General features: G+C 41.0%; 1 protein-coding gene across 7 annotated transcripts in view; it reads right to left on the reverse strand.

Moving 5' to 3' along the window:
- The window catches only part of ARHGAP12 (Rho GTPase activating protein 12), an 80,401-nt gene extending 68,886 nt beyond the window's left edge, over positions 1-11,515 (reverse strand). For all 7 annotated transcript variants that reach the window (XM_054991327.1, XM_054991324.1, XM_054991323.1 and 4 more), the window contains exons 1-2: positions 11,428-11,515; positions 4,521-5,263 (exon numbers count right to left, since the gene is read on the reverse strand). In XM_054991327.1, the coding sequence (XP_054847302.1) occupies positions 4,521-5,201 (681 nt within the window). In that variant the 5' untranslated portion in view covers positions 5,202-5,263; positions 11,428-11,515. The remainder of the gene's footprint in view (positions 1-4,520; positions 5,264-11,427) is intronic.
- Positions 11,516-24,191: the final 12,676 nt, after the last annotated feature.

Raw genomic sequence — 24,191 nt, forward strand, 5'->3', positions numbered from 1 at the left:
AAATATGCAGTCTGGAACTTCACGTTCTGGCACCAATAACAACAGCTTGTTAAAGCCCCTAACTTCTACCCAGCCAATTTCTGCCAAACAATGGTCATTACCGAGAGATTTATAGAAAGCAGTGAGTTTGGCTGGCAGAACCCCTAGCTCTGATTAATTCAGCAATGTTTGCTTGTTCTTAGATGGGCTGTGCCCTATCTATCAGCGCAAGTTCACAGGCTTGTTTTATCCTGGACACTGAAGTGGCAACTATGACAGCAGTGCTTTTCAATCAGCTCTCCATTATGTTTGTGTCTTTCCTAGCTTCCAGTTTTGGGATAGGAATGCAATTAAATATTTAAACAACCGAGTTATGAGTCTAACTATTTATTATTTTAAATGTTTAAGCAATCCTCCTGTGCACTGAGCTGTCAGGATGAGCGGGAGAGCAGGGTCAGTCAGCGCCTCTTCCCAGCGCAGCTGGCTAGGGCCATTGGGCATGGAGGGCAGCGAACACTTCAACCACCCCAGGAACATGGATGCTCACTGCAGGACTAGTGGCTCAGCTTGGCTCCAAAGGTCTCATTCCGAGGGAAAGCTGGACACCCAATTTTTTTCTAAGTGCTACTATCACACAAGTAAAACAGCTCACAGTTCTACAAGGTGAAAAAACATTGGAATGGCCCCTATGACTGGCATGCTGTTTACTCAGAAATGTTCTATTTGTTCAGAAAGGTCTACTCCCATATTGTGTTTAAACATTTAACAATAAATTTTTGCTGGTTTAAATGTTTACTTTTTAAAAATGAATTTCACTTCTATTTTGGGATACTTGTTTATACTTGAAAGGCCAAATAATGGGCCATCCTCTGGTCAACAATACTAGAAATTAAGACCTTAAAATAAAAGGGGTCTATTTCTGGTTAAAATTCATCTTGGCTAGAAGTAGCTTCAATAACCCTTTATTAGTATATAGATTAACATAGCCATAAATGGGAAAGTTATAGAACAAATGGACTACATTTTAGGAAGAAAGTCACCTGGTCTGGATTCTTCACTCAATACATTTTCTGAACAGAACACGACAAACTAAAAATTAAATTCTTAATTTATATCCTAAACAAAATATGTTAAATTAATATAGAGTCAAAGTTCAAGATCAAATCTAAACCCAAAACCAAACTGAAATACACCCTCAAACAGAAACAACAATATTATCTGAAAGTTTCTATTAAACTTGAAAAAGGAGGAAAAGGAAAGAACCAACAGCCAGGCTACTAGAAGTTTGATAAATTTCACAATATAATGATGGCACAATGAATGACTCTCCCACCCATCTCAATTTCAGTGAATCGTGAACACATTAAATCCATTTTTATATACTTTTCGGATTAGCACAGACCTCTGTATCCTTCCATCTCCTAGAGCTGTGAACAAGCAGGCAAGATAAAGGGTTGCCACTAAAAAGCTACCGTACCAGAATATGTGAAGATAAAAAAGACACAAAGTCAAAAGACGGAAAAAAATCGAGCTCAGTGAAATGGATATATGGTTGCCAGGTCCCTATCCCGTCCTGGTAGGAGGGGGAGTTGACTTGGCACTTACCTTGTGCCTTGTTAGTGTTCTTTTATGGAGGTGTGATGTAAGGCAAGTGTTCTTTTTCAGGGAAGTGTTCTTTTTTCAGGAAGTGACATCATCATGCCAGCCACAGGCGTGCTCCCATGCTGTGCACAGGGCGAATTCTGGTGCATTTGGGGCCAAAATTGGCCCCAGTGAAGCGAGGAAGCATGCCCACAGACAGCGCAACAGTGTGCGCTTTCCTGGGTTACCTGCTGGTGGCAATGGTGCAAACCCCTGGGAGATTTGCCTGTCACTGGCGGGCAACTGGGAAGCCTTAGGAGGATGGTATGTAAATGCAAGAAAAGACTGTGACATGATGTTTATCCATATTACATCTTCCTATAATCTAATAACAAAGATCAAAGTTGTTTTTACCATTTTCTCTTTATATTTTACCTTTACGCTGTTATGTTTCAACTCCTTGGACATATTTCAGGCTTTCCCACAAATCCAGTACCACGTTTAGGGTACAATTTCACAGTTACACTTGATCAGATATACAAATCAGCATTTGTTTATTTTAGTTTATGCCCTACTTTTCTCCCCAAAATGGACTCAAAGTAGCTCATTCTCCCCACCTCCATTGTATCTTACAAACCACCCTGTGAGGTAGGTTAGTCTGTGTGTGTGTGTGACTGGCCTATGGTCACCCAGCAAGCTTCTGTAGCAGAACAGGGGGGATTCAAACCTGCCTCTCCCATATTCTAGTCCGACACTACTACTTTTTTCATGTAACACTGGAGCTAAACCTGCTCAGATATGCAAAACTAATAACTTTATAGGCACGAACCAACTATTTTAGAGGTTCATTTCCTACCACTGAGGAAATTCTCCCCTCATAAGGAATGCCGGTGCTGCCATCAGTCAGAACTGAAAAATGGGATGGGGGGGTGGAAAAAACAGTTGCAGAAGCACAGGCTGGTTGACCTAAAGACAGGGAGCAAGCAGAAAAGAAATGGGAAGGAGCAAAGGACAATCATCACAAAAAAAATCAAGCCAACAGTAACCATGGAACCTAATATGGGATCCCAAGGCTCTGTTTTAGAAGCAGGAGTTTAATACCAGATACACACACACACACACACACACACACACACTAAGTTCACAAATCAACTGGGAGATGCTTTCATGCAGTCCAGATGGAGTATGCATGTCAAAGTGAGATCAGTGGGACTTACCCAGGAATAGATTTACATAGAATTGTACATTCATGGTAAGAGCCCCCGCCCCCAAGCATATTATGAAGTATCGAAGGGGCACTGCCACCGCCTACCACATCCTCCTCTGCCACTGAATCATCTTCCCCTCATCCTTTTACTCCCCCACACAACCGGGGCTATGAATCTAAAGAAAATGCCTGAGCACCTTCCTCCTTCCCCTCTCTCACAACCCCTCTCCCAACGACCTTCCAACTAACAGCCAGAACCAGATAGATACAGTATTTTCAAGTTACTTAAGTGTACATACGGAAAGTATCACATCTGGTTAAGCCCTGAAAGGAGCCTTAGAGTAAAAACAGTCTGTCAGCTCAGTTTCAGTATTCATCACTGCCACTACCAGATGCTACAGACTATCAGCACTACTTCAAGCATGTATTGGTAGCTCAAAATAGCTGATCCTTTGTTAGAAGGCACATACAACAATAAACATGCAGCCACCTAATTCTTTCAACCATAAATCCCACATTAAGCACACAGTTTAATTTCTCAGATATGATAAATTGGGAGAAATTTTGACTTGCCACCAGTGAAAAACAAAACACCAACACAAAGCCTTAGTGTCACCAAAGAAACTGAACAGTAACTGTCCTGCCCTGGCACATTGCAAGTGAACAGCACACACTAGTTATACTTCAAAAAGAAGGGACAGTAACTTTTAGGGATGTGCGCTTCGTGTTTGGGATTCAAGTATTTAACCCGAATCAGGATTGATTCGGCAAGATTTGATATTACCAAATCAGCCTCAGCACTGCTGAAATGATTTGGTCATACGGAAGCAAAGTTTACCAAAGCGCTTCGGAACACTTCGGTAAGCTTCGAGTAGTGCAGCAGCACTCTTTCCCCTGCCATTCCTTAAGGAACAGCAAGAGAAAAAGTGCTTCCCGATGGCATTCATGCCTTTTTTACCCGATGGAGAAGGAGGGCGTTGGAGTGAGTGAGAGTAAGAAGGGAGAGGAGGGAGGGGGACCAGGAAAGGGAGTGGTGACTTTGAGAGTAGCCAATCCCTACAGCAGCTCTCCTTCCAGCAATTCTCTGGAAGGAGAGTGCCTTTTTTAAAATGCTGCAGAGATTTAAATTGTAGGATAGGAGCACCTTCTTTGGGGGACTATAAAATGGCCCCTGCAAGTCCAATCTCCCTGAAACTTGGGGGGTCATTAGAGGACAAGTAGAAGTAGGTCCCCTGCAAATATGGTGCATTTTGCTTGCAAAATGCCACCCACAGCCACTTAGAAACCTCCTTAGTGTTCCCGATAGGGAATAAAGGCGATTGGAGGTAGATAGGGCACCTTCTTTAGAGGGCCATAACATGGCTCCTGCAAAGTCCAATCTTCCTGAAACTTGGGTGGTCGTGAGAGGAGAGTTAGGAGAGGGTCCCTAGCAACTTAAATATTATTAGGTAAGAAAATGCTCCCCCCCTGGCCCCGATAGCCAGGAATGGCGTTTCCCATTGGAAACCTAATAATACCAAAGCATGCCGCTTCAGGATTCAGGTTTTTCCAATTTTTCCCCCACCTCAGGAAACCTGAAGCAGCAAACCTGATTCTATTTTTAGGTGCACACCTTTAGTGACTTCAGCTCTATGCTTGCATTAAGACTTGAGTATTCACACAGCAGCCTGCTTGTTAATACTGTTTCTGAAATATTTAACATCATAACTTGTGTTCAACAGAACAACATTTACTGGAATGCATTTTATCTTACCTGAACTTGTTCAGTTGAACTGCTGCTGAGCTCATCTCCAGATTCTGAATCCTGGTGGATTTTTTCTGAACCTTCTCCCGCTGAATCACAGGCCTGCTCTTGCAAAAAGCTGGTCTTTTCTATTTCCATACATTCAGAACAAGGAAAATGAGATACAGAGAAGGTCCTGTTCCTAGTAGAAACTTTAGGGAACTGTAATTCATTAAGTTTTCCATTATTTTGGGCAAGGTCTAAAAGTCCAAAAGTCTGACCTGGGCTACAGTCTGGTCCCAGATTCTGATTGGCATCCCGAACTAGGCCAGACACTTGAACTGGAGATGATTTTCCAAAGCTAGAAAGCTCTGGAGATTTATTCACATTTTCTGTAGACCTCTGTAAGCCATGCATAAGTTTGAGAGAGCTGTTCGGCAGTCCACCCAATTGTTTAACAGGTGGCATTAGTGCTTTGCGAGTTACTTCTTTCACATACTGTGCAGGTACATAAAAAGGCTTGGAATTTTCATCCTTTTTGACTTGCCACCAGTCATCATTAGTCTTTTTCACTAAGATGTATCTCTCTCCTTGTTTTATGACAATTCTTTTGTCCTTTGCTTCATACTCATAGTCATATTCAACTTCAATGTATAATGGCCCTGAAAGAATTTTTCCACTTTTGTCAGCCATCTCTTTGTAAAGTTTCATTCACCTTCCCAGATGAAAGGTAAGCTGCATTATGGTTGTCTTCCTCCAGTTCCTCAGCGCAACTACAAGGAAAGAAATGTACAAATATTACTATATACAGGTTTCTGACTCAAGTTAACTGAATCTTTCCAGCATCCCTTTAACCAGAATCCATTTTCAGAATCATCCCACCCACTTACTGAATGCTCTTGAGCTACTGAATTTCCTCTTGCTATATCACCTCTAGTTTTAAAGATTACTGTACTTTGGTTGTGAAAATTTGATTATGCATTTTGTCCAGTGATGCACAAAATGATTATTTCTCTGCCCGTGGATTTTGCAGGTAAGAATTATTAAAACAATATAATTTTACTGAATACACATAACTGTTAGCCCCTTGCATTTTATCCACTACCTACTAAGCCTATTGTTTCAGTTACTTAACAAAATGGATCAGTTCTTTTTTTAGCTCAAGACAATCTCTCGCTTACGCAGAGGATTTATTTATGTAGCTCAGATACTATTAAATCTCAGAGAAAGAAAGGTTTGTTTTGTTTATTTTATCTCCCAACTCCTTCAGCGTATTTTCCTGAGTTCAGCAGTTGCCATTCAATCTTTTTCATAACTTCAGTCATTCCATTCTAAAAAGTATTAATTATACCATTAACTATCACTGAAAAACATTGGGAGTTGTCCCTTTCAAAAAATTTTATCCTTACTTTAACATTTTTCAAAGACCCCTGAGAGTCAGAAATACTTTTTAATCATCTTTCTATATTAGGAATATGGCTTTGCTGAGGTAATGCTTCAAGCCATTAGTACAACCACCGCTTGCAGAAGTGATGGATGTGTTTTATCCAAATTTATGCTACAAGTAGCTGACAAATTCTAGTATGTTTAAACCTGACAATAAATATCTGTATATTCCTAACTTTCAGACTAGCATAAAGCACTCAAGGTGAGGCTCTTTTTGACAGATGTGGGTAACTGAAAGCATATTGAATCAGTAGCTTCCCGCTACTTCCTGGGAAAAAATTAAAAGCAGTCATTTAAAAACTATGAGTCTGCATTCTCATTTTTGTGGCATCCACCCCTCACTTGCTGCCCAGATTCCTGACCCCTTTATTACCCCTTTTCAATTTCCCTTTCTTCTTTGCCCTCCTTTGCCATGTTCACTCTTCTTTTCTGCTCTATCGTCTGTCCCTTTCACACACCTTCCTTCCATTTTTTCTCCCCCCTTTCTCTCTTAAATTTTCCAGTCTTTAACCTTATCCCACATTGTCTTTTAATGTACTAAAGATGATGGGAAGAAAAAGAGAGGTGCTGAAAACAATGGGGGGAAATATGCTGGGGGCTCCATGTAACCCCCACCGGAGAAAGAGACAGGATAAGTTATTTACATGTATATAATAGTTTGTATCTTTCAGTGTTAAAACTGTAATTCCAGCTCAAATTGGTCAAGATACTAACATACGATATGTTAAACCCTATTGGGAAACAAGACTGTCAGAAGTAAAAGCTACTTGTAAGTTAAAAAGTCAACACATTTGAAATTTTCTGTCTGCCTAAAGAGAAAGAACCCCATTCCAGCTCAATTACATATGGCTAACTACACCAGAAAGGGATGTATATGAGAATGTGTATTCAACTGAACATAAGACAGAGAGGACAGACAGAATCCACATGTACATTCCATTTATCCCTGCAGTCCCCCAGACAGCAAGAATAGACTGGATCTGGCAGAACAATTCACAGAAGATGATGGCGGTAATTTCTTTCCCTGCTTCCCCTTCAATTTCACCCAAAATTCCTCACTGAGGTTCAGGACAAGCAAGCAAAATGCACCATAGGATGGAGGTGGAGCTGCAGCAACAATGTGGAATAAAGTAAAATTACTTCTTTTTCTTCTATCTTCCACTTGCAGCTTGCATCGAGAAGAGAGAAAGATCATTTTACTTCATTAGTCATCACTGTTGCAGCTCTGTGTCCTTTGGCACATTGTGCTTCCAATCCTCAGAGAGAAGTTTTAGGTCAAAACAGCAGGCTGCTTGAGGCAGGAGAAAGTGGGGAAAGACCTGCTCCTTCAAATTCTGGTACATTCAACCCAATCTATATGCTGGAGCGTTCTTCTGCATGCAGATCTCCCTATCTGAATTGTGGAAAGAAAATCTTCACATACTACCAAAACTGCATAATTATGGGTGCAGAGGCAGCCTGCAGCACCTTTACAACCTGGTGGAAGTATATTAATACTACTACTGGGTGGCAACCATGACTTGTAAATGCAGGGTGTGAAATCTCAGGAACAGAACAATATCCTACTGGTATTGTTAAGTAAGATTATAACAATGAGTTTCGATCGACATTACACTATTTCTTCCAATCACAGCAACTTCTCATATCATCCTAAGAAAAGCTGCTATAGTTAGAGTGTCAAACTTACCTTTGAATTTTCAAATTCAACTAGTTGAAACATTCCATTTACTTTGGAATAAGCTAAGAGATTAAAGAGATATACATTCTGATATAAACTCAATGGACCATTTCAGCTAAGCAAACTTATAGCGAAAACAGCTTTTCTGTACTCAGGAAGCCTGAACGCAATGTATATTTAATACATCTATTCAAATAACCCTTTTATTCAGAAATAAACAGGAGATTTTAGAAGTTTGCTGAAATCAAACTATATGTTAGTAGCTTCCCCTGAGGAAAAACATTTCTCTCAAAATTCATTGGGAAACCAGCTTATCAATAAACCTGTCTTGCAGGCTTTAGTTTACCTTTCTCTTCATTCTACTGTGCTGTCCAGCCCAACCCAGCCCAACAGTCAACATCTTATTCAGAAAATACAGACAAATCCCCATTAGGTGTCACAAAATCCACCTGCCATTTCTCAAACTGTGATTTTTCTTTTTAGCATAGCACAGAATGGACTACTGTAACCAGGGATTCAAACTGCATACTAGTGGGGGGGTACTTTACATGATCACATAGGATTCTGCAATATTTATAGAGTAAACTGCACTATAAACTAATTCATACTTTTCAAATGGGATGCAATGTATGAGACACAGAAAACAGTATTTTTCCAAAATTTATATACTTTACTGAAACAGTACAAATCAAGGCAGGTACAAGCATGCTCTGAAATAACTATTACAGCTGAGCTGAATGTGTAAAGTGCCATCAAGTTGAAGCCAGCTTATGGTGACCCCTCCTGGGGTTTTCAAGGCAAAAGACAAACAGAGGTGGTTTGCCATTGCCTGCCTCTGCTTAGCAACCCTGGACTTCCTTGGTGGTCTCTACTTCTCCAAATTCCAAAGCTGCAGCAAAAACACTGGCAACCCCCCCCCCCGCCAACATACTAAGGATCTCTGTAACATTACTATGACATAACTATTTGTGCATGCATTTCTGGTTTTATGCATTTTCCTTCCTGCAAGCTTTTTAAATACATGAGTAATTTGTCATCAGTTCACACTCATGAAGCCAAGGTCCAAAAATATAACTTTAAAGTTTGTCAAAATTCAATGGTCAAAACACAGTGTAGTGAAAGTGGGGGTTACTACTATTTATGTAACCCAAAAAAAGCACACACAATTGCTTTGTTCTTCACTGCAAACCATTGTGCTGCCAAACACTATTCCCTACAGCTGCAATGAACACATTAATGATGTTGAGACATAAACAAAGTTAGTCATTGAAGCTGCATTGGAGGACATTTAGATCCCCCCCGTCATAAGTTCTTACCAATTCAAGGCCAGATGGAATAAAACCCAGCCAACAGTTCTCTACACAATAGATGTTTTCTCTTATGTTGTGACTTGTCAGCATCTAAGGAACAAGCTTTGATTCAAGCACATTTCCGTTAAGCCCACAGTTTCTGGGTATATTTCATATGAGAACAAATATGCAATGCACCTCTCCTGGCATAACAGTTTTGTCCTTCATACAGATTTTTCCTACAACCTACAGTCATACTTCAGGCCAGGATTCTGTACAGTGGAGGAATGCAATGCACAAAGGGCCTGCATTACTAATCGTTGAAGATGAACATTTCTGACAAGAATCATGAACACAAGAGTCATCTACAGAAAGAACAGAAACAGTTTTTAGTCACCATGGCAGAAAAGCAAACACATCACAGTATGCCAAGTCCATGGCTTTCATAAACAATCTCCTCACATTTGCTGAGGGAAATCAATTTCACACACCGAAATTTCATCAGAATCATTTTGCTTGACAGCTTGCATGACTCATTTGTACTCAATTTTTTATGAAATAGTTTCAAAATGAGCATAAAGACAAAAAGCCACAGATGGCCAGCATGGACAGTGGAGACCAGTCACAGAAGCATGGTCTCATCTTTCTTGCGCACTCACAGTGTCCAGAAAAATTAGGAAGTATTCCAAACATTCCTTCAAAAAGAAAGGCAAAGTTTACCTTTCAAATGTCAGCTCACTACTCACTCCACTTGTCAATTTCTCAAGGCACAGTGTACTTAAATATCAAAAAGCTAAAAAAAATTTACAAGGGCAAAATAATATCAGGCACTTGCCTTCTCTATGCTCTTTTGACATGATGCTGACTACAATGAACTATGAATAGCTAGGAACAAATCTGTAGCTAATGCAGTGTGGTTAGCTCATACAAATAAAGCTCAAAACACTTTAAGGCCTACACAGGCAATCTGTGGAGCAAGAGAGAAAATGCAGAACTTCCACATAGAACTTAGCTCCCAGTTCCCACCTGCACATCTTTCTTCACTGTTTGCCTTAACTGGAAAAATGAAGTTACATAATGTTTTCTTAATTATTCTACCCAATGGCTGCCTGTTCTGTACATGTTTCTGTAAATACTCTGCATGTACACAGGCAGTTGACACCTCCATCTATTACACTTCACAGCAAAAGCAAATACTCCACCGCATTCCCTAATAAGCCTTCACTAGAAATTTATAAAGAATAATTGGGGGAAAAGTGGATGACTACACTACCACGGTGGCATTCCATTTGGATATGAACTGCACAAACATTAACGCTTCCGGGCATAAACCAGTCACAGGCAGCTGAGACAACAATGCTCCTTACGGGGACGTCCTAAGAGGACGATTCCTACATATTTCCGGAAACAGGTTGCACCAGTCCCCGTGACTGAACTCCAGCTCTGAAGGAGTCCCAAGCAGGGTGGGTGTGCGATTCCTCTTCCCCCTCTCCAGCATACAAACAGGAGGAAGCAGTGTTGCAATGAAATGTAGTTTTAGGTGGGCAGCTGTGTTGGTCTGCACTAAATGAGCAGGATTTGAGTGTGGCATTTTAGAGAGATAAGAATTTCAGCGTATACGTTCGAGAGTCAAATCTCTTTGACAAAGGCAGCTCTCTGAAGAAGGGAGCATTGATTTTCAGCTTATACCCTGAAAATCTTGTCGGTCTCCAAGTTGCCACTGGACTCAAATCATGCTCTCTTGAAATTAAATGAAACCCCAACCGACATATATAACAAGAACATTCTAGGAATCACCTAGCACCCTATTAATGTAAAACAAGTCCATTATCTTTAAAATACCACAGCTTTCCTCTCTACCTCCACTTGGGCCTGATTTTTGACATTTTTATTTGGCAGTTAAACCCAACAAGTGGTAAGAGGGAACCTGTCAACACACCCACGTCACCATTTCCTCACCCGCAGGGAAGCAAGCAATCCCCTACCCTACCCCCTGGCAACCAAGGTCTTGAAAAGGAGTTTCAGGTAGGTAGCTGTGTTGGCCTGCAAGAGAACAGAATTTGAGACCAACAAGATTTTCAGGGTGCTTTTGAGAAGTCAAAGCTCTCTTCTTCGAGGATCTGAAGAAGAGATCTGTGACTATCGAAAGCTGATGCCCTGAAAATCTAGTTGGTCTCTAATGAGCCACTGGACCCAAATTCTGAAGGTCTTGAAAGGGTACTTCCAGAGCCGATCCTTCCCCACAATCGTCGACCGCCACCTTTCAATGGATGGTTTGGCAAAGAGAAGTACAGAAAGGAGAGAGAAGAGTTGCGCATGAGGAAGGGGGGAAGAAGAAAGAAGTAAGGAAGGCGCGGGAGTCGTCGAGTTGGCCCCTTCTTCCTTCATTCTTAAGCACATGGACTGGAGCCATGCGAGGCGCCCCTTCCCCACAGCCCGGCAGGGAGGGGGCCGTGGGGCGCCCACAGACCGCGTTCCGCCCCCGAACGGGCTTAGCCCTCCCCCCAAATAACGGCCCCCTCACCTAAATTAAAGGTCCCGGCCGCGCGGCTCTCTTCCGAAGCTCCGCGCGGCTTCCTTCCCCTTCCGCTCCCCTCGCAGCTCGCTCGCCTCCTTCCTTCCCTCTTCTGCCCGCCCGCCTGCCAGTCGCGACCCAGTCCGACGGCCCCGCCCCCTTCAGCGCCGCGCCGAGTGTCAGCTCCCGGGCATCGCCACGGCCTGGCGTCAGAGGTCCCCATCACGTGCCAGGGGGAGAGGCGGGGCAAAGGTGATAAAGGACGGGGAGGGGTGGGGAGGCGGGAAATATTCTAAAGTGGGGGGGGGGCGTGACGAAATGTTGGCTTGGAGGGCTCCTGTGGAAAGGGCCGCACGCTCTTTTCCCGAGTCTTGCGCCGGGGCGAGAGAAGAGTACACGGGAGGTCAATAAAGTCATTCTCAGGGGAAATAAAATTGTAAATGCCACGCAAATACACACAATCCGCCTCAGTAGGAATACAGTTAAAAGGTACACAAAACACACAACCCGCCTCAGTGGGAATACTATAAAAAGCTGCACAAAACACACACACCCCGCCTCTGTGGGAATAAAATTTTAAAAAGCCACGCAAACGCACAATTCCCCTGAGTAGAAATACAGCAAAACACACACGCACACAAAATACACAACCCACCTTAGTGGGAATGCAATAAAAAGCTATAAAAAACATACAGCCCACCTCAGAATACAAAGGGGAAAAGTGCAATAGGAACATACAAAAAGCCACACAAAACACCTCAGTGGTAGTGAAATTAAAAAGCCACACAAGTCACCTCAGTGGGAATAAAAAAGTCACACAAAACATGCACAACCCACCTCAGTGGGAATACAATAAAAAGCCAAACAAACACAACCCATAAACCTCCTCTTTTGCATTGTTTCTCTCATTGCAGGGTGCCTACATACACTAGCACTAAGCCACATGCTGTCTCGCACACACACACCGCTGGCCATAATCCTCTCCAGACAGTAAAACCTCTCAGTTAACAGGAAGAGAAGCGAATCCAAGCCAGCCACAGGTCCCCGGGCTTGAAGAAACTTGAGACAGACCTCTTCCTTTTTTGAAAGAGGGTGATCTGATAGATCTGCCCACAGTCATTGGGAGTCACACAATACACTACACACCCTCTCCAGGATTAGGCTCAAGCCTGTGGTTGTATGATCTGGTATTAGCACATCAGCAAACTGTTACTGGAGTGCTTGTACTGCAACCTGGAGGTGACAGGTGACCCCCAGATCAATTTATGCAGATTAGTTAATGCTTTTTAATCACCTTTTCTTTCCCTTTTATGAAGGTAACTAAATGAGAAGATCCCAACTGTGTGTACTCTGAAGTAAAAAACCCCATTCGTTGGGACCTTGAGATTTAAGCATCCTGATCTGATGACTGAAATTGGGATAACTAATTCCCGTTGAGTGGCTGCAATAGGATTTAGCAAGCAAATCCCACCAATGTTGATAGGGCTTCCACAGCCAAAGAGGCTGATTTCCTCACTTGTAAAAAAAAATAGGCTTATGAAAGAAGATTTAATCTACGTTAATAATTGTGAGGATAGAGCTCTGCCTGTGGTAACTGCTGGCAATAATTGTGGGAAGCAGCAGTGTAAATCTTGCATATGTGGCTTTTTACTAGACCAAGGACAGTTCTCTTGACATTCAGAAAGCAGTGATTTACTTTCTTGGATTTCAATGTTCCAGATATGAGGAAGTGTTCAAAAGAGACTTCCTCGTGCTATTATGGATGATACAAGTTGCTTAATTTAGGTCTAGTCAATAGAGACAATAAACCAGGTAGGAGTTCATATGGCGCTGCATCGTACAGAGTCTATCAAGATCCATTTTTTATTATCCAGTTTAACTGGCAGTAGCTCTGCATGGTCTCAGGTGGACGTCTTTTTCGTCATCTGCTACCTGATCTTTTTAACTGGAGATGCCTAAAATTGGACCTAGGACACTTTGCATGCAAAGCAGGAATACTCTATGTCCCAACCATGGCCCCTCCTACAACTGAAGGTTGAGGATTTCTAGCATTTTTTTCTGTCTTATTTCAGCTCTGTACCATCCATATATTTTACATTCAGATTATGGGCCACAGACCATTTAAACTATTGCTGAAACAGTTCCTTGAAAGTTGGTATGGTTCACTGAAGAGTATTTTATTTATTTCGATATTTATTAGTTGTTTTTCTTCATGATGAGGACCAAAGCCGTTTGTAACATTGGTCTCCACCCTCAATTTTATCCTCACAACAACCCTGTGAGGTAAGTTAGGGTGAGAGAGAATTACTGTCCCAAGATCACCAAGTGAGCATGCATGGCAGAGCGGAGGATTCAGACCAGGATCTTCCAGCTCCTAGTCCAATGCTCTAAACACTACACCACAATGAAGCACATCTTTCCTCTAAAAATAGCAGCAACAATAACTTCAGCAATAAATATTTTCTTTGTACAATGTATCAGCTCTGCATAAAATAAATTCCTCTGAATCACATTAGTGTATCTTTCCAAATCCCTGACCTGAATGGGTCAGGCTGGCCTGATCTTGTCAGATCTTGGAAGCTAAGCAGGGTCAGTGCTGGTTAGTACTTGGCTGGAAGAGGCAGGCAATGACAAACCACCTCTGTTAGTCTCTTGCCTTGAAAACCTCAGCAGCAGTTGCCACAAGTCAGGGGCAACTTGACAGCACTTTACACACACTTTCCAAAATAAGCTACTTTATTACTATGGTTACTGCAGGAGAAAATTACTACTGTTTGAGAGGATAATTAAATGAGATGAAAATGGAACCACTGGATGCCGCCACCTCTGTCAACTGATCCAGAACATCACAAGCTACATATCAAAACCCACCATGAGGTCCAGATGATTGCACTCTCCTTTTCTCTAGCCCAGCAAAGGTCATCAGTCAAGGCAACAGTGGCAGTTTTAGTTCCAAAACAAGCCTGAAAGCCAGACTGAAAGATATCTGGCTAATCCTGTCAAAAGAACTGTGTCCAAGTTCTAGTGGATACAATGATTTTTTTTTTTTTTTGCAAAATGCCTACCAAACAAGTCGTAGCAAGTAACTGAAATATCTGAGTTAACATGATGAGGAGCAAAATGGAGAAGCCTTATCAAAACTCAGAAAGATCAGCAGGACGACTTTGCCCAGATGTCATGGTGACGGACAAGTATGAGCATTTCACTACTATCCCCACCACAGTCATGAAGATATTGCCTAGTCTGTGTTCAGTCTTGTTTGCTACAAGTTTTCTTCCACTTGTAGTTTAGTCATCAGCCAAGTCACTTAACTGTCTATCAGTGCAATCCTAAGCAGAATTACACCTTCTGAAATCCATTGCAATCAGTAAAACTTAGAAGGATCTAACTGTGTTTAGGATTGCCCTGTGTATGTGGGTTTGAATGGATTGAGGACTGCAATATTTTATATTGTTTCCTCAGTTCACTGTGTCCATACCAAAAATATTCTCAATCTGAAACACAGTGTTATCTTGGGTTATAACAACAGAGTGGCATTCAACAGCTTGAAACTAAAGTGGGATTTCGGTCGCTTCTCTACCTGGGTGGTAGAAAATATTATCCATTATTCTTCTGAGAAAGGAAATTATTGTGTAAACTTGATCCTAGAAAACTTACTATCTTGAACCACCTAAGATGTCACCTGTTTATTTATTCTCATTTTATTTTTCTTGTTCATTTGCCTTTCTGGTTTCCATTAGTCATTGGTTATTGCCTGCTACCCTGCTGAAAGGTCCTTTCCAAATTCTGTTTATTGTTTTCAGAATCACCAACAATACAAATAACTTTTACAAGAATAGGTACCTATAAACAATCATTACATTCAGTATGTTTTCTAAATTGTTATACAGTCATACAATCATAAATAACATATATTTACAATTCATATACAATCGTTTAGCAATTATTATATCCTACTGTATTGAATATCCATCCTGTTATCACAGAATCACAGAGCTGGAAGGGGCCATACAGACCCCCTGCCCAATGCAGGATGATCCCAAAGCGTCTCTGACAAATATTCATCCAGCCTCTTCTTGAAAACTGCCAATGAAGGGGAGCTCACCACCTCCCTAGGCAGCTGATTCCACCTGTTATGTGCTATTGTATCTGAGCATGTGGAAGTAGATGTGTATAACAAGTAGTGGAAATAGAGAGGAATTATATACTTCCAATTTACCACAGATCTAGAGCTTTAAGTCTTTTGAGGATTTCTTGTTGTTTCATTAGGTCCTGCTGAATGGTCCTCACAGATGACTCAGAGTGACAAAGACAGGAAGCCTTGAAGGACATGACAGCTCCAGTTTTAAGGAACACAATATCCCCTACCATGAGAAATCTAAGAAATACTAGTCTCTCTCATCCCTCCCTATATGACATTCCATTGCAAAAATCTGACCTCTAAAATACTAACACTCCCTTCTCTTCACCTTCTCCTCTTTTTTCATTAAATTCCCTCCTACTCACATTCTCTGCTCTGCCAAGTTAATTTTAAGACTGAACTCCAGCAATCCCTCTAGAATTAAAGACCATTGAAAATAACTATTTCAAACATCCTTAATTTATTATTTATTTTATTTGACATTATTTATAGGCCACCTTTCTCACTGAGATTCAAGGCAGATTACATGATGTGAGTCAATACAATCAAACAGCAGGGACATTCAATAAACAATGTGATAGAATATACAAATGCAAATTTGTAGAGATTTGAAAAGAAATAGAAATCCAATTTGGAGCTGAAACAGAGCATAAGCAATTCTAAGCCTGACATTCAATAATGCAGAAATTACCCAGTAGATTCATACTTACAGTAATCTTATCATTTCCCAAATAGCGTTCATCTTTCTGTATGCATTTCTTCTGTAGCCATGATTTTAGAAGGGGAAAGTCATTTATGGAAATATACAATTGTAACACTTGGAAGAAAATTGTTATTTCTGATTTCCATTTTTTAAGTAATTTGTCAAGTGTACAACTACAGAATAAACTATAAAGCCTCACTAAAATTTAACCAAGTAACGTTAAAAACCAACATAAACACTAAATAACAAGCTCTTTTGAAGCAAAATCTCCCAATTTTAAAATAATAAAATAATTACATAATTAATTGGGAGAATTTCCTTCAAAAGAGTTTGTTATTTAGGGTTTATGTTGGTTGTTAAAGTTACTTGGTATATAAATCTTCATACTCAGTTTATAGATATGATGAATTGGTAGGGGGAATTGAGAGGTTGAATTTGGATGGGGTAAATGGTACATATCCCTAACTGGGTTTTTTTCTGATTATTTTTGAGACTTCATAGTGTTTCATAATGAATTGTGAAGGGCAAAGAGTAGTAGTGGACCAACTCCAGGTCTTCTTGAGTTCAGGCCAGGCTAAGAGAGAGCATTCAAACATGTTATGTGGTACAGCTTCAAGACTATTTCATATAATTCTTTTTAACATGCAAATTGGCTGTGCAATATTACTGTAGTCTTCCACTCAAATTCTAATACTATAGAACAATAAAATATCCCACATGTACAGCTGGCAGTACAATATGTTGATTAAATAATTTATGTGTGCCTTTTGCTAAATACCAGAGGAAAAATGCCTTCAGCTACCAGCAGCAGCACAACTTTAAAATATGTATGATTGTGTTAATATGTACACACACAGGAGTCCTGCAAGTAATTTTCCTGTTTCCACAATTAGGATTCAGACACAATGTTTCATCTTCAGTTGACTACCTTGAGTCATCCTCAAGTCCCTGTGTTTCCTTATGGAAATATGACCTTTACCTGTCAGTGATAACAACCCTACCACTTTACATTATCAATTATTCCAGGATGAAATAGAGACAAATCAAGAGTAATGATCTTATGTTGACATTCTCAGGGTTTACTTTCTGAAGAAAATTGACTGTGTGAAGAAATCATCAGATACTTCAATGACTCTCTTTAATTTTCTTTCTGTTAAAATGTCCAAGGTTGAGAGACTCTGACTCACTGTTTGCATAATGTCCCACTGTGATTTCTGTTCTGCTCTATTATCTGTTTTCCCTCACTTCTTATTTCCATTATCTGAGCAGCAACTGTTATCCTGAATGATCCTAAACGCATCTGTCCCTCTGTTGTTTCCTCTTATATGGCATATCTATACTACATATCTCTATAATTTTCATACCAGTTAAACTATGATGGCTTTCTTCCATCCTCCAAATCCTGAAAGCTGAAGTCTGGTAATGGTGCTGACTGAGAGTTCAAGATCCATCAATACCCTTACAGAAGTACAGGTCCCAAAGTTCCCTGGGGAGAGGGAATAATGACTAGTCTCTGATACATCCTGATCAGAAAGGATTAAACGTGCTTAAAATAACACCAGCTTATCCACTGGAATGAGGCAATTAAATCTTAAAAGTTGCATCCTAAGGAGGGAGGGATAGATATACGATGATCAACTGAGTGTGGAAGGGAAACTGAATCCCAATTTCACCATTTGGCCAATCTGTCAAGTGGTCATGATGGATTACTATCTTTGGCAGGCTATCTTCCTTTAATCAAGATATTTGCAGGGATTGGTCAAGAAATGGTTTGGAGGACAACTTTGAGCCTGCATTGTAATTTCTGGCTGGCTCAGGTACTCCCAGGCTGCAGGAAAGTTCATAATTATGTCAGCCTCTAGAACAGTTCTATGTCAAGATACTGGTATCAAGGACAGGCATTTTTTTCAAAAAAAAAAATCAAAATGAAACAATACTTTTTCCAGGGTGGAGAGCGAGGGGGGGGGGGAGAGTACAGGGCATACATTGATGACAAAAGTCATGCAGACCCCATGATCCCCAACATAAAAAATCTTGGTAGTCAAACTCAAAAAGATTCCCCTCCCTCCTCTTTCACCAGTGAGAAACATAGATGGATCCAAGCCATGATATTAGAAAATGGCCTAGTGCATTTGATACTGTTGTGTAACGTCTGTCTGTTTTACTTTTGAACACAGCAAAAATCAATCACTTTTATATATATGTAGGAAGTGAAAGAGAATAGAAAAATGTATCGTGGTTTTTGGTTAGGAACCATACCAAACCACTGAGCAGTTTCAACAATGAACCAGATAAGATTGAAGAACTCTTAAACACTTACAGTCTGGGTTAAATTTTAATTATTGAAGAATAGAAATGGGCACGAACCGAAATATGAACCAAAATTCGTGATGGACCAGGTCAGTTCATGATTCGTGAACCAGCAGTTTGTCAGATCCCATTTCTAACGAACTGCCACGAACTTTAGACTGGTTTGTGTGGTTTGTTTTTCAGTTCATCACTGCAGACAGCCTGGCACCAATCAATCAGTTACCTAGGCAACAGGGGATGGACTTCCTGCAGACCTTCTGCTGACCCGGAAGTGACCTTCTGCTGGACCGGAAGTGACATTTTCACGAACCAAAACAAACCAATTTGTGAACCAGAGCAGGTTTGTGAGAGTTTGTGGTTCATGGTTCGTGAAACGTGGTTCATGGTTCTTTTTTTCTAGTTCGTGCCTATCTCTACTGCAGATCAGTGGTTCCCAAACATTTTTGGGTCACCACCCCCTCAGTTCCAAAAAACGCATACCCAGTGTCCCCTATCCTACCCTATAAAAAGAATTATTCAGAATAACAGTTTGCATGACCCACTAAGGAAGATAATAACAATAAAATTCAATAACATTCAAAACAGTAACAATTAATTTTACATTTCAAAATCCAGTTAAAAGTTTTTAGTTTAATTAACCTAAACTGGTCTGACTAGAGCTCTGGTAGTGTATTTACTAAAAATTCTGATCGTTTCCACCGGATTTCAGTACCAGAAACTTGAAGCAAAGAAGCAGAAACTTGAAGCAAAGAAGGTGTTTCACTCTAGGCTCTAGCCTGGCCAATCATAATAAGTGAACAACACATATGGAAGGACCCACCTCCAGCATCTCCCTTGCCTCTTAACTCCCCTGTCGGTAATCACCTCCTTGGGGCAGTACTGCCCACTTTGGGAACCACTGCTGTAGATAGATGTTAGTACAGATGTAAGGGAAATGTACATCAGTTCTGAATTCTGTGTAACATCTGCTACATACTTACGTTAGAATACATATATTTATGCTGTTTTTCAAGTAACATGTTACACTGAAGGAAAAATCAGACCAATCTTCAGCACTCAATCAGTTCTATTAATGGCAGGTTTTCTAACTTTACCAGTGTTGCATCTTTGGTTAAAACAATTCAATAAAACTTAAGTAAATGGGTTAAGAACTGAAGCCTCTGTTTCCTGTTTGATACACTGAGTAACCATCTCATTCCTAATTATTATTTGTGCTTCAGCTCTCCTATGAGATTGATTTGATACAGGACTGCAACAATGGAGAGATCCAAAAGATAATGAAGGGAGCTTCTGAGCCCCCTAAGACCTTCTTATACTACTACTTAGCCACTTCTGAAAGCTAGGGGACTCTTCAGAGTTGCATCAGATCTATTGGAAGGAACTTTATGTTTGAACAAGCTTTTTGCACTGCTTAGCTCTGGTTTTTGTGCTTTTGCTGATATAGCTCCTTAGTTGTTGCTCTGCATTATTCTGTTTATATATTACTGTTTTGTGTTCCTAGTCATATAATTTCATTCTGATGATAGTTGAATATTTTTTATGTTTTATTATTGACAGTCTATATATGTATATGTGTAAATATGTATGTATATATAACTTTGACCATAACATCCCCCTCCCAAGAAGATTACAACATTTAGAAAAATACACCTAAACTATTTTTTCCTCCTTCCATTCTCACTATATTAGTCCCTGATGTTGAGCCAACGTTGTAGTCCCTTCCTCGCAGTGGTGTGGGTACAGAAGAAGTAGTCTTTATAGACCATGAATTTTCTCAGCCTCTTCTATAGCAAAGCTACAAACAAAATGTTACCCGCATAAACTTACTAATGTATTCAAAATTTTATTAACAATAATGTATAGGCACGTAACAATATATTGAAATTGATTATTGAACCATATAACTACTTGACATCAACCCTGTTCACAGTTAGAAAACCATTTACGCTGGTACTAACCACTAGGCTTTGCCTCAACAATTGATAAAAGTGCTCTAAGTGCTAACAATATGAATATTGCACAACAATGTAAAGTGCAAGTGCAAGTAAAGCACCATACGGACACTAGTCCTTCCAACAGTTTGTGAGGCCCTGAGCACCGTGTGTCCAACTTGCAGGGAAGAAACGTGGCCAGAGGTTTTTTTCTTTTCACTCCAGATGACTGTAACCACTACACAGGTGGTTCCTTAATATTATTTCTTCTTTAATAATTCCTCTAACGGGTTGTCTAGATCCTGGTAAGGCCCGTTTCAAAGCATCTTTCTCAGAGTACAGACAAGTTATTTCTTTAAAGTTTTTTTCTCATGAGTACCCAGTAGTACATCCACTTCATACAGCACCCTAAATGAACAACTTACGATTGATTGATCTGTTTTTCAAAAAAATGTTTTTATCCTTCATGCTCAGCCACCCCATTTCCAAGATAGCCTCCCAAAATAAAAAATAGAAGGTGCCTTGCTGGCAGAATATGTGTCATTAGTTCATAACACATAAAGTAGGCAGACATTCTACTGAATTTCCCCCCTTGTATTAGAACTATGAAATCTGGTTGTGTTTTCCTTGTAGAAGCTAAACCAGAATCCACCTGAAAGCATGGTAAGAAATAATTTATTGTAATAAGCTGTTAAAGCCCAGCATGTTTCAGGAGTAATTAGGAGTTGCTCTATATATTGTCTTTAGATGGGCTGTCCCAGTGCAAGTAGAATACCAGTCAGGTAGGCAGGTGAAAAAGAAAGAGGGAGAAATTAACTACAAGACACATTAATTTTATCCTGTTTTACATTAGTGACCAGAATGTGATATTGACAAGTCATTAAGAACCTTTTCCCAGCATATAAAACAGGAAGACTGAGACATGTCACAGTTTAGGATGTGCTGAAGTTATCCTTTGATGGCTTGATACTCATCTAGGCAACTATTCAACATGCCGAGAAAAGACTGATCAGCGTACTGAATGATGAATAAAAATAGGTAGGCAGTGAAGAGAAGCACTTTACCACATGCCTGCCTGCCTGCCTGCTTGCAGCACAGGTTGGATGGACTCTCCTGTATGCAACTGCAAAAGCGTGTAGAAATTAGTGGTGCATGCACCAGAAATGCAGGTTTTTAGCTTGCACATACTTGTAAGATGGAAACCCATCTATACATGGACTTCCTTCTATAAGCAATGGTGAATTGAATTCTGAATAATATTTATTGCATGCGGCCAAAGGCCATCACAACTGAGCAAATAAAACATATAAATAAAACATGAACAATAAATGATAAAACTATAATGATTAAAAACACATAAAAGTACATTAAAACACATTAGCACCTTTTTTATACACAGGAGGAGTCTCTCAACCATTAAGCACAACCTGAGCCTAGACTTTCTTAGCCGCCAGAGCAAAGAAGGAGGATTAGTTTTTCCACTACAGGAGAGGAATCAATGCCTTTTAAGATTTCCCCAAGAAATTTATTTCTGGCCTCAGTATACAAAGGGCAGATCAAAAGATAATGTGGAATGTCTTCAAGGACTGAAGCTCCACAAATACAAAAATGGGCAGCAATCGGTAACAACCATCTAGAATGGCCGAGGGCACAGTTTGAAACCTCAGAGAAGTTAAAGCCCTTCTAAGACTAGAAAAGGTGATTTTGGTCAAATAAGAGGCTTTGCCATAGTCCCTCTGGAACAACTTGAACCAGGATGAAAATCTGGAACAGAGAGTTGTATTTCTGTCCAATGCAGCATTGATCTTGCAGATCCTTTTCGGTCCTGGCCCCAACCTGGTGGAACTCTCTATCTGAGGACACCTGGCAGGGCCGGATCTAGAGGGGGGGCAGGGGGGTAGACTACCCCCGGCGCCGCCAGGGAGGGGGCTCCGGAAGCAGCTCCCAGAGCATGCAGGCAGCAGCATGGGCAGCTGGCTGCCCCCTGTCCCGCAGGGCAGGCGCATGGCGCGGGCAGCCTCGCAGCACCCCGCACTGCCTTTTGCTTGCTCCGCAGGACAGAGGGCGCGCGGCAAGCCGGTCGCCCCCTGTCCCATGGGGCAGGCGAAAGACAGCGTGGGGGGCTGCAAAGCCGACCACGCCATTCGCTTCTGAAGCAAATGGCGCGGGCAGCTTCTCAGCCCCCTGCGGTGCCTCCGGCGCACAGCGTGATGACGTCATCAAAATGACATCATCACGCTGCGTCAGGAGCGCACGCGCTGTGCGCGCGCGAGGGCCAGCAAGCGTTGCCCTGGGCGCTGGGAGCACTAGATCCGGCCCTGACACCTGGGCCTGTCAGGCTCTTCTATCATTTCGGCAGGCCTGTAAGACAGAGATGTTCCACCAGGCGTATGGTTGAGGACAGCATGAGATCCTTACTGAGCCTCCCACCGGTCTCCCACTAAGTGTGGGGTTATACAGCGTCCACTGGCCAGCTGCCTGACATATGGGTACAGCACGGGGCTATGTAGTGCTCATTTATTAGCTGACCCACATATGAGTTGCAGTATGCTATCTGTCCGCTTCCATCCCCCTGTATGTTGATGGGCAGGAACCTGGAATTGACCCCATCTTGGGATAGTTATGATCGCTTTCTTGATTTTATAATATGAACTGTTGTTTTATGAATTGTTGTTTAATATTTTATTGTATTTTTATCACTATTGTACCTCGCCCTGAGCCCGCTTCTGGGAAGGGCAGGTTAGAAAGGTAATAAATAATAATAATCCATGTAAGGGGACACCCCAAAAGTCATCAATGGTGAATTGAATTTGGCTCAAAATGGGAGAAGAGGTGCTTTTTAATGGGAAAGTCTTGCCTGGAAATATGGACTTGAGTTGCTAGATGCATATTATATGGGGTAAATTCCTCCATAAATCCAGTCTCATAGCAGATAAGGTCTTTGCTTGCCTTTACTATCACAAGCCTAATTTTTGAATAATAAGGTTAATCATACAGAAGAGATCTCTGACTTATCCTGGAAATGAATATCTGCCAACCTAAGGCTAGCCAAACACCAAGAAAAATTTGTCTAGATCCTTCTTTGTAGTAGTAGGCCCCCATCCTAGCATGAGAAATTAGGGAGCCAGATTTTCTGGCTAACCTGTACTGCGTATGTTTGCATGATTGCTGAACAACTTGGTTGGTTGATTCTCAGCCCCTCCAGGCTGAAGAAGGGAGATATCCCTGCTATATATTATTTAGATGCTGCCCACAAAAAGTATGCCGATGTCAATGCAAGTATTATTCTACCCTCCTTAGCAGAACCATTCATTTTGTTTCTTATCACTTTCTCCCACTGGCATCAGTATGCTGCTTTACTGTTTAGAAGTGTCTTCCCGTTAACTCCATTGATGTGGCATAATACATACCCTTCTAATTTCTTGGCATTTCATGAAAGAAGTAGAATAAAATTATTTTGCTGGTAAAGAACGCCTGCCAAATTCATTCCTCTGTTCTGACTGTTCCTGAACAAAAGGCAAAGTGATTCAGGTGCCTACACCCAGCCATTTAATGCCCTCAAACCATATCTGCAACTCCCACTGCTGTTGCATAAATTAAGACTTTGATACATCAGCAGGCATCTAAAACCCTCTGGGACAAAAAGTATGCACAAATGGAAGGGGGTGTCATTGTGAAGGTTACAGAG

Source organism: Eublepharis macularius, chromosome 11 (genome assembly GCF_028583425.1).
Source record: "Eublepharis macularius isolate TG4126 chromosome 11, MPM_Emac_v1.0, whole genome shotgun sequence".
Classification (NCBI taxonomy): domain Eukaryota; kingdom Metazoa; phylum Chordata; class Lepidosauria; order Squamata; family Eublepharidae; genus Eublepharis; species Eublepharis macularius.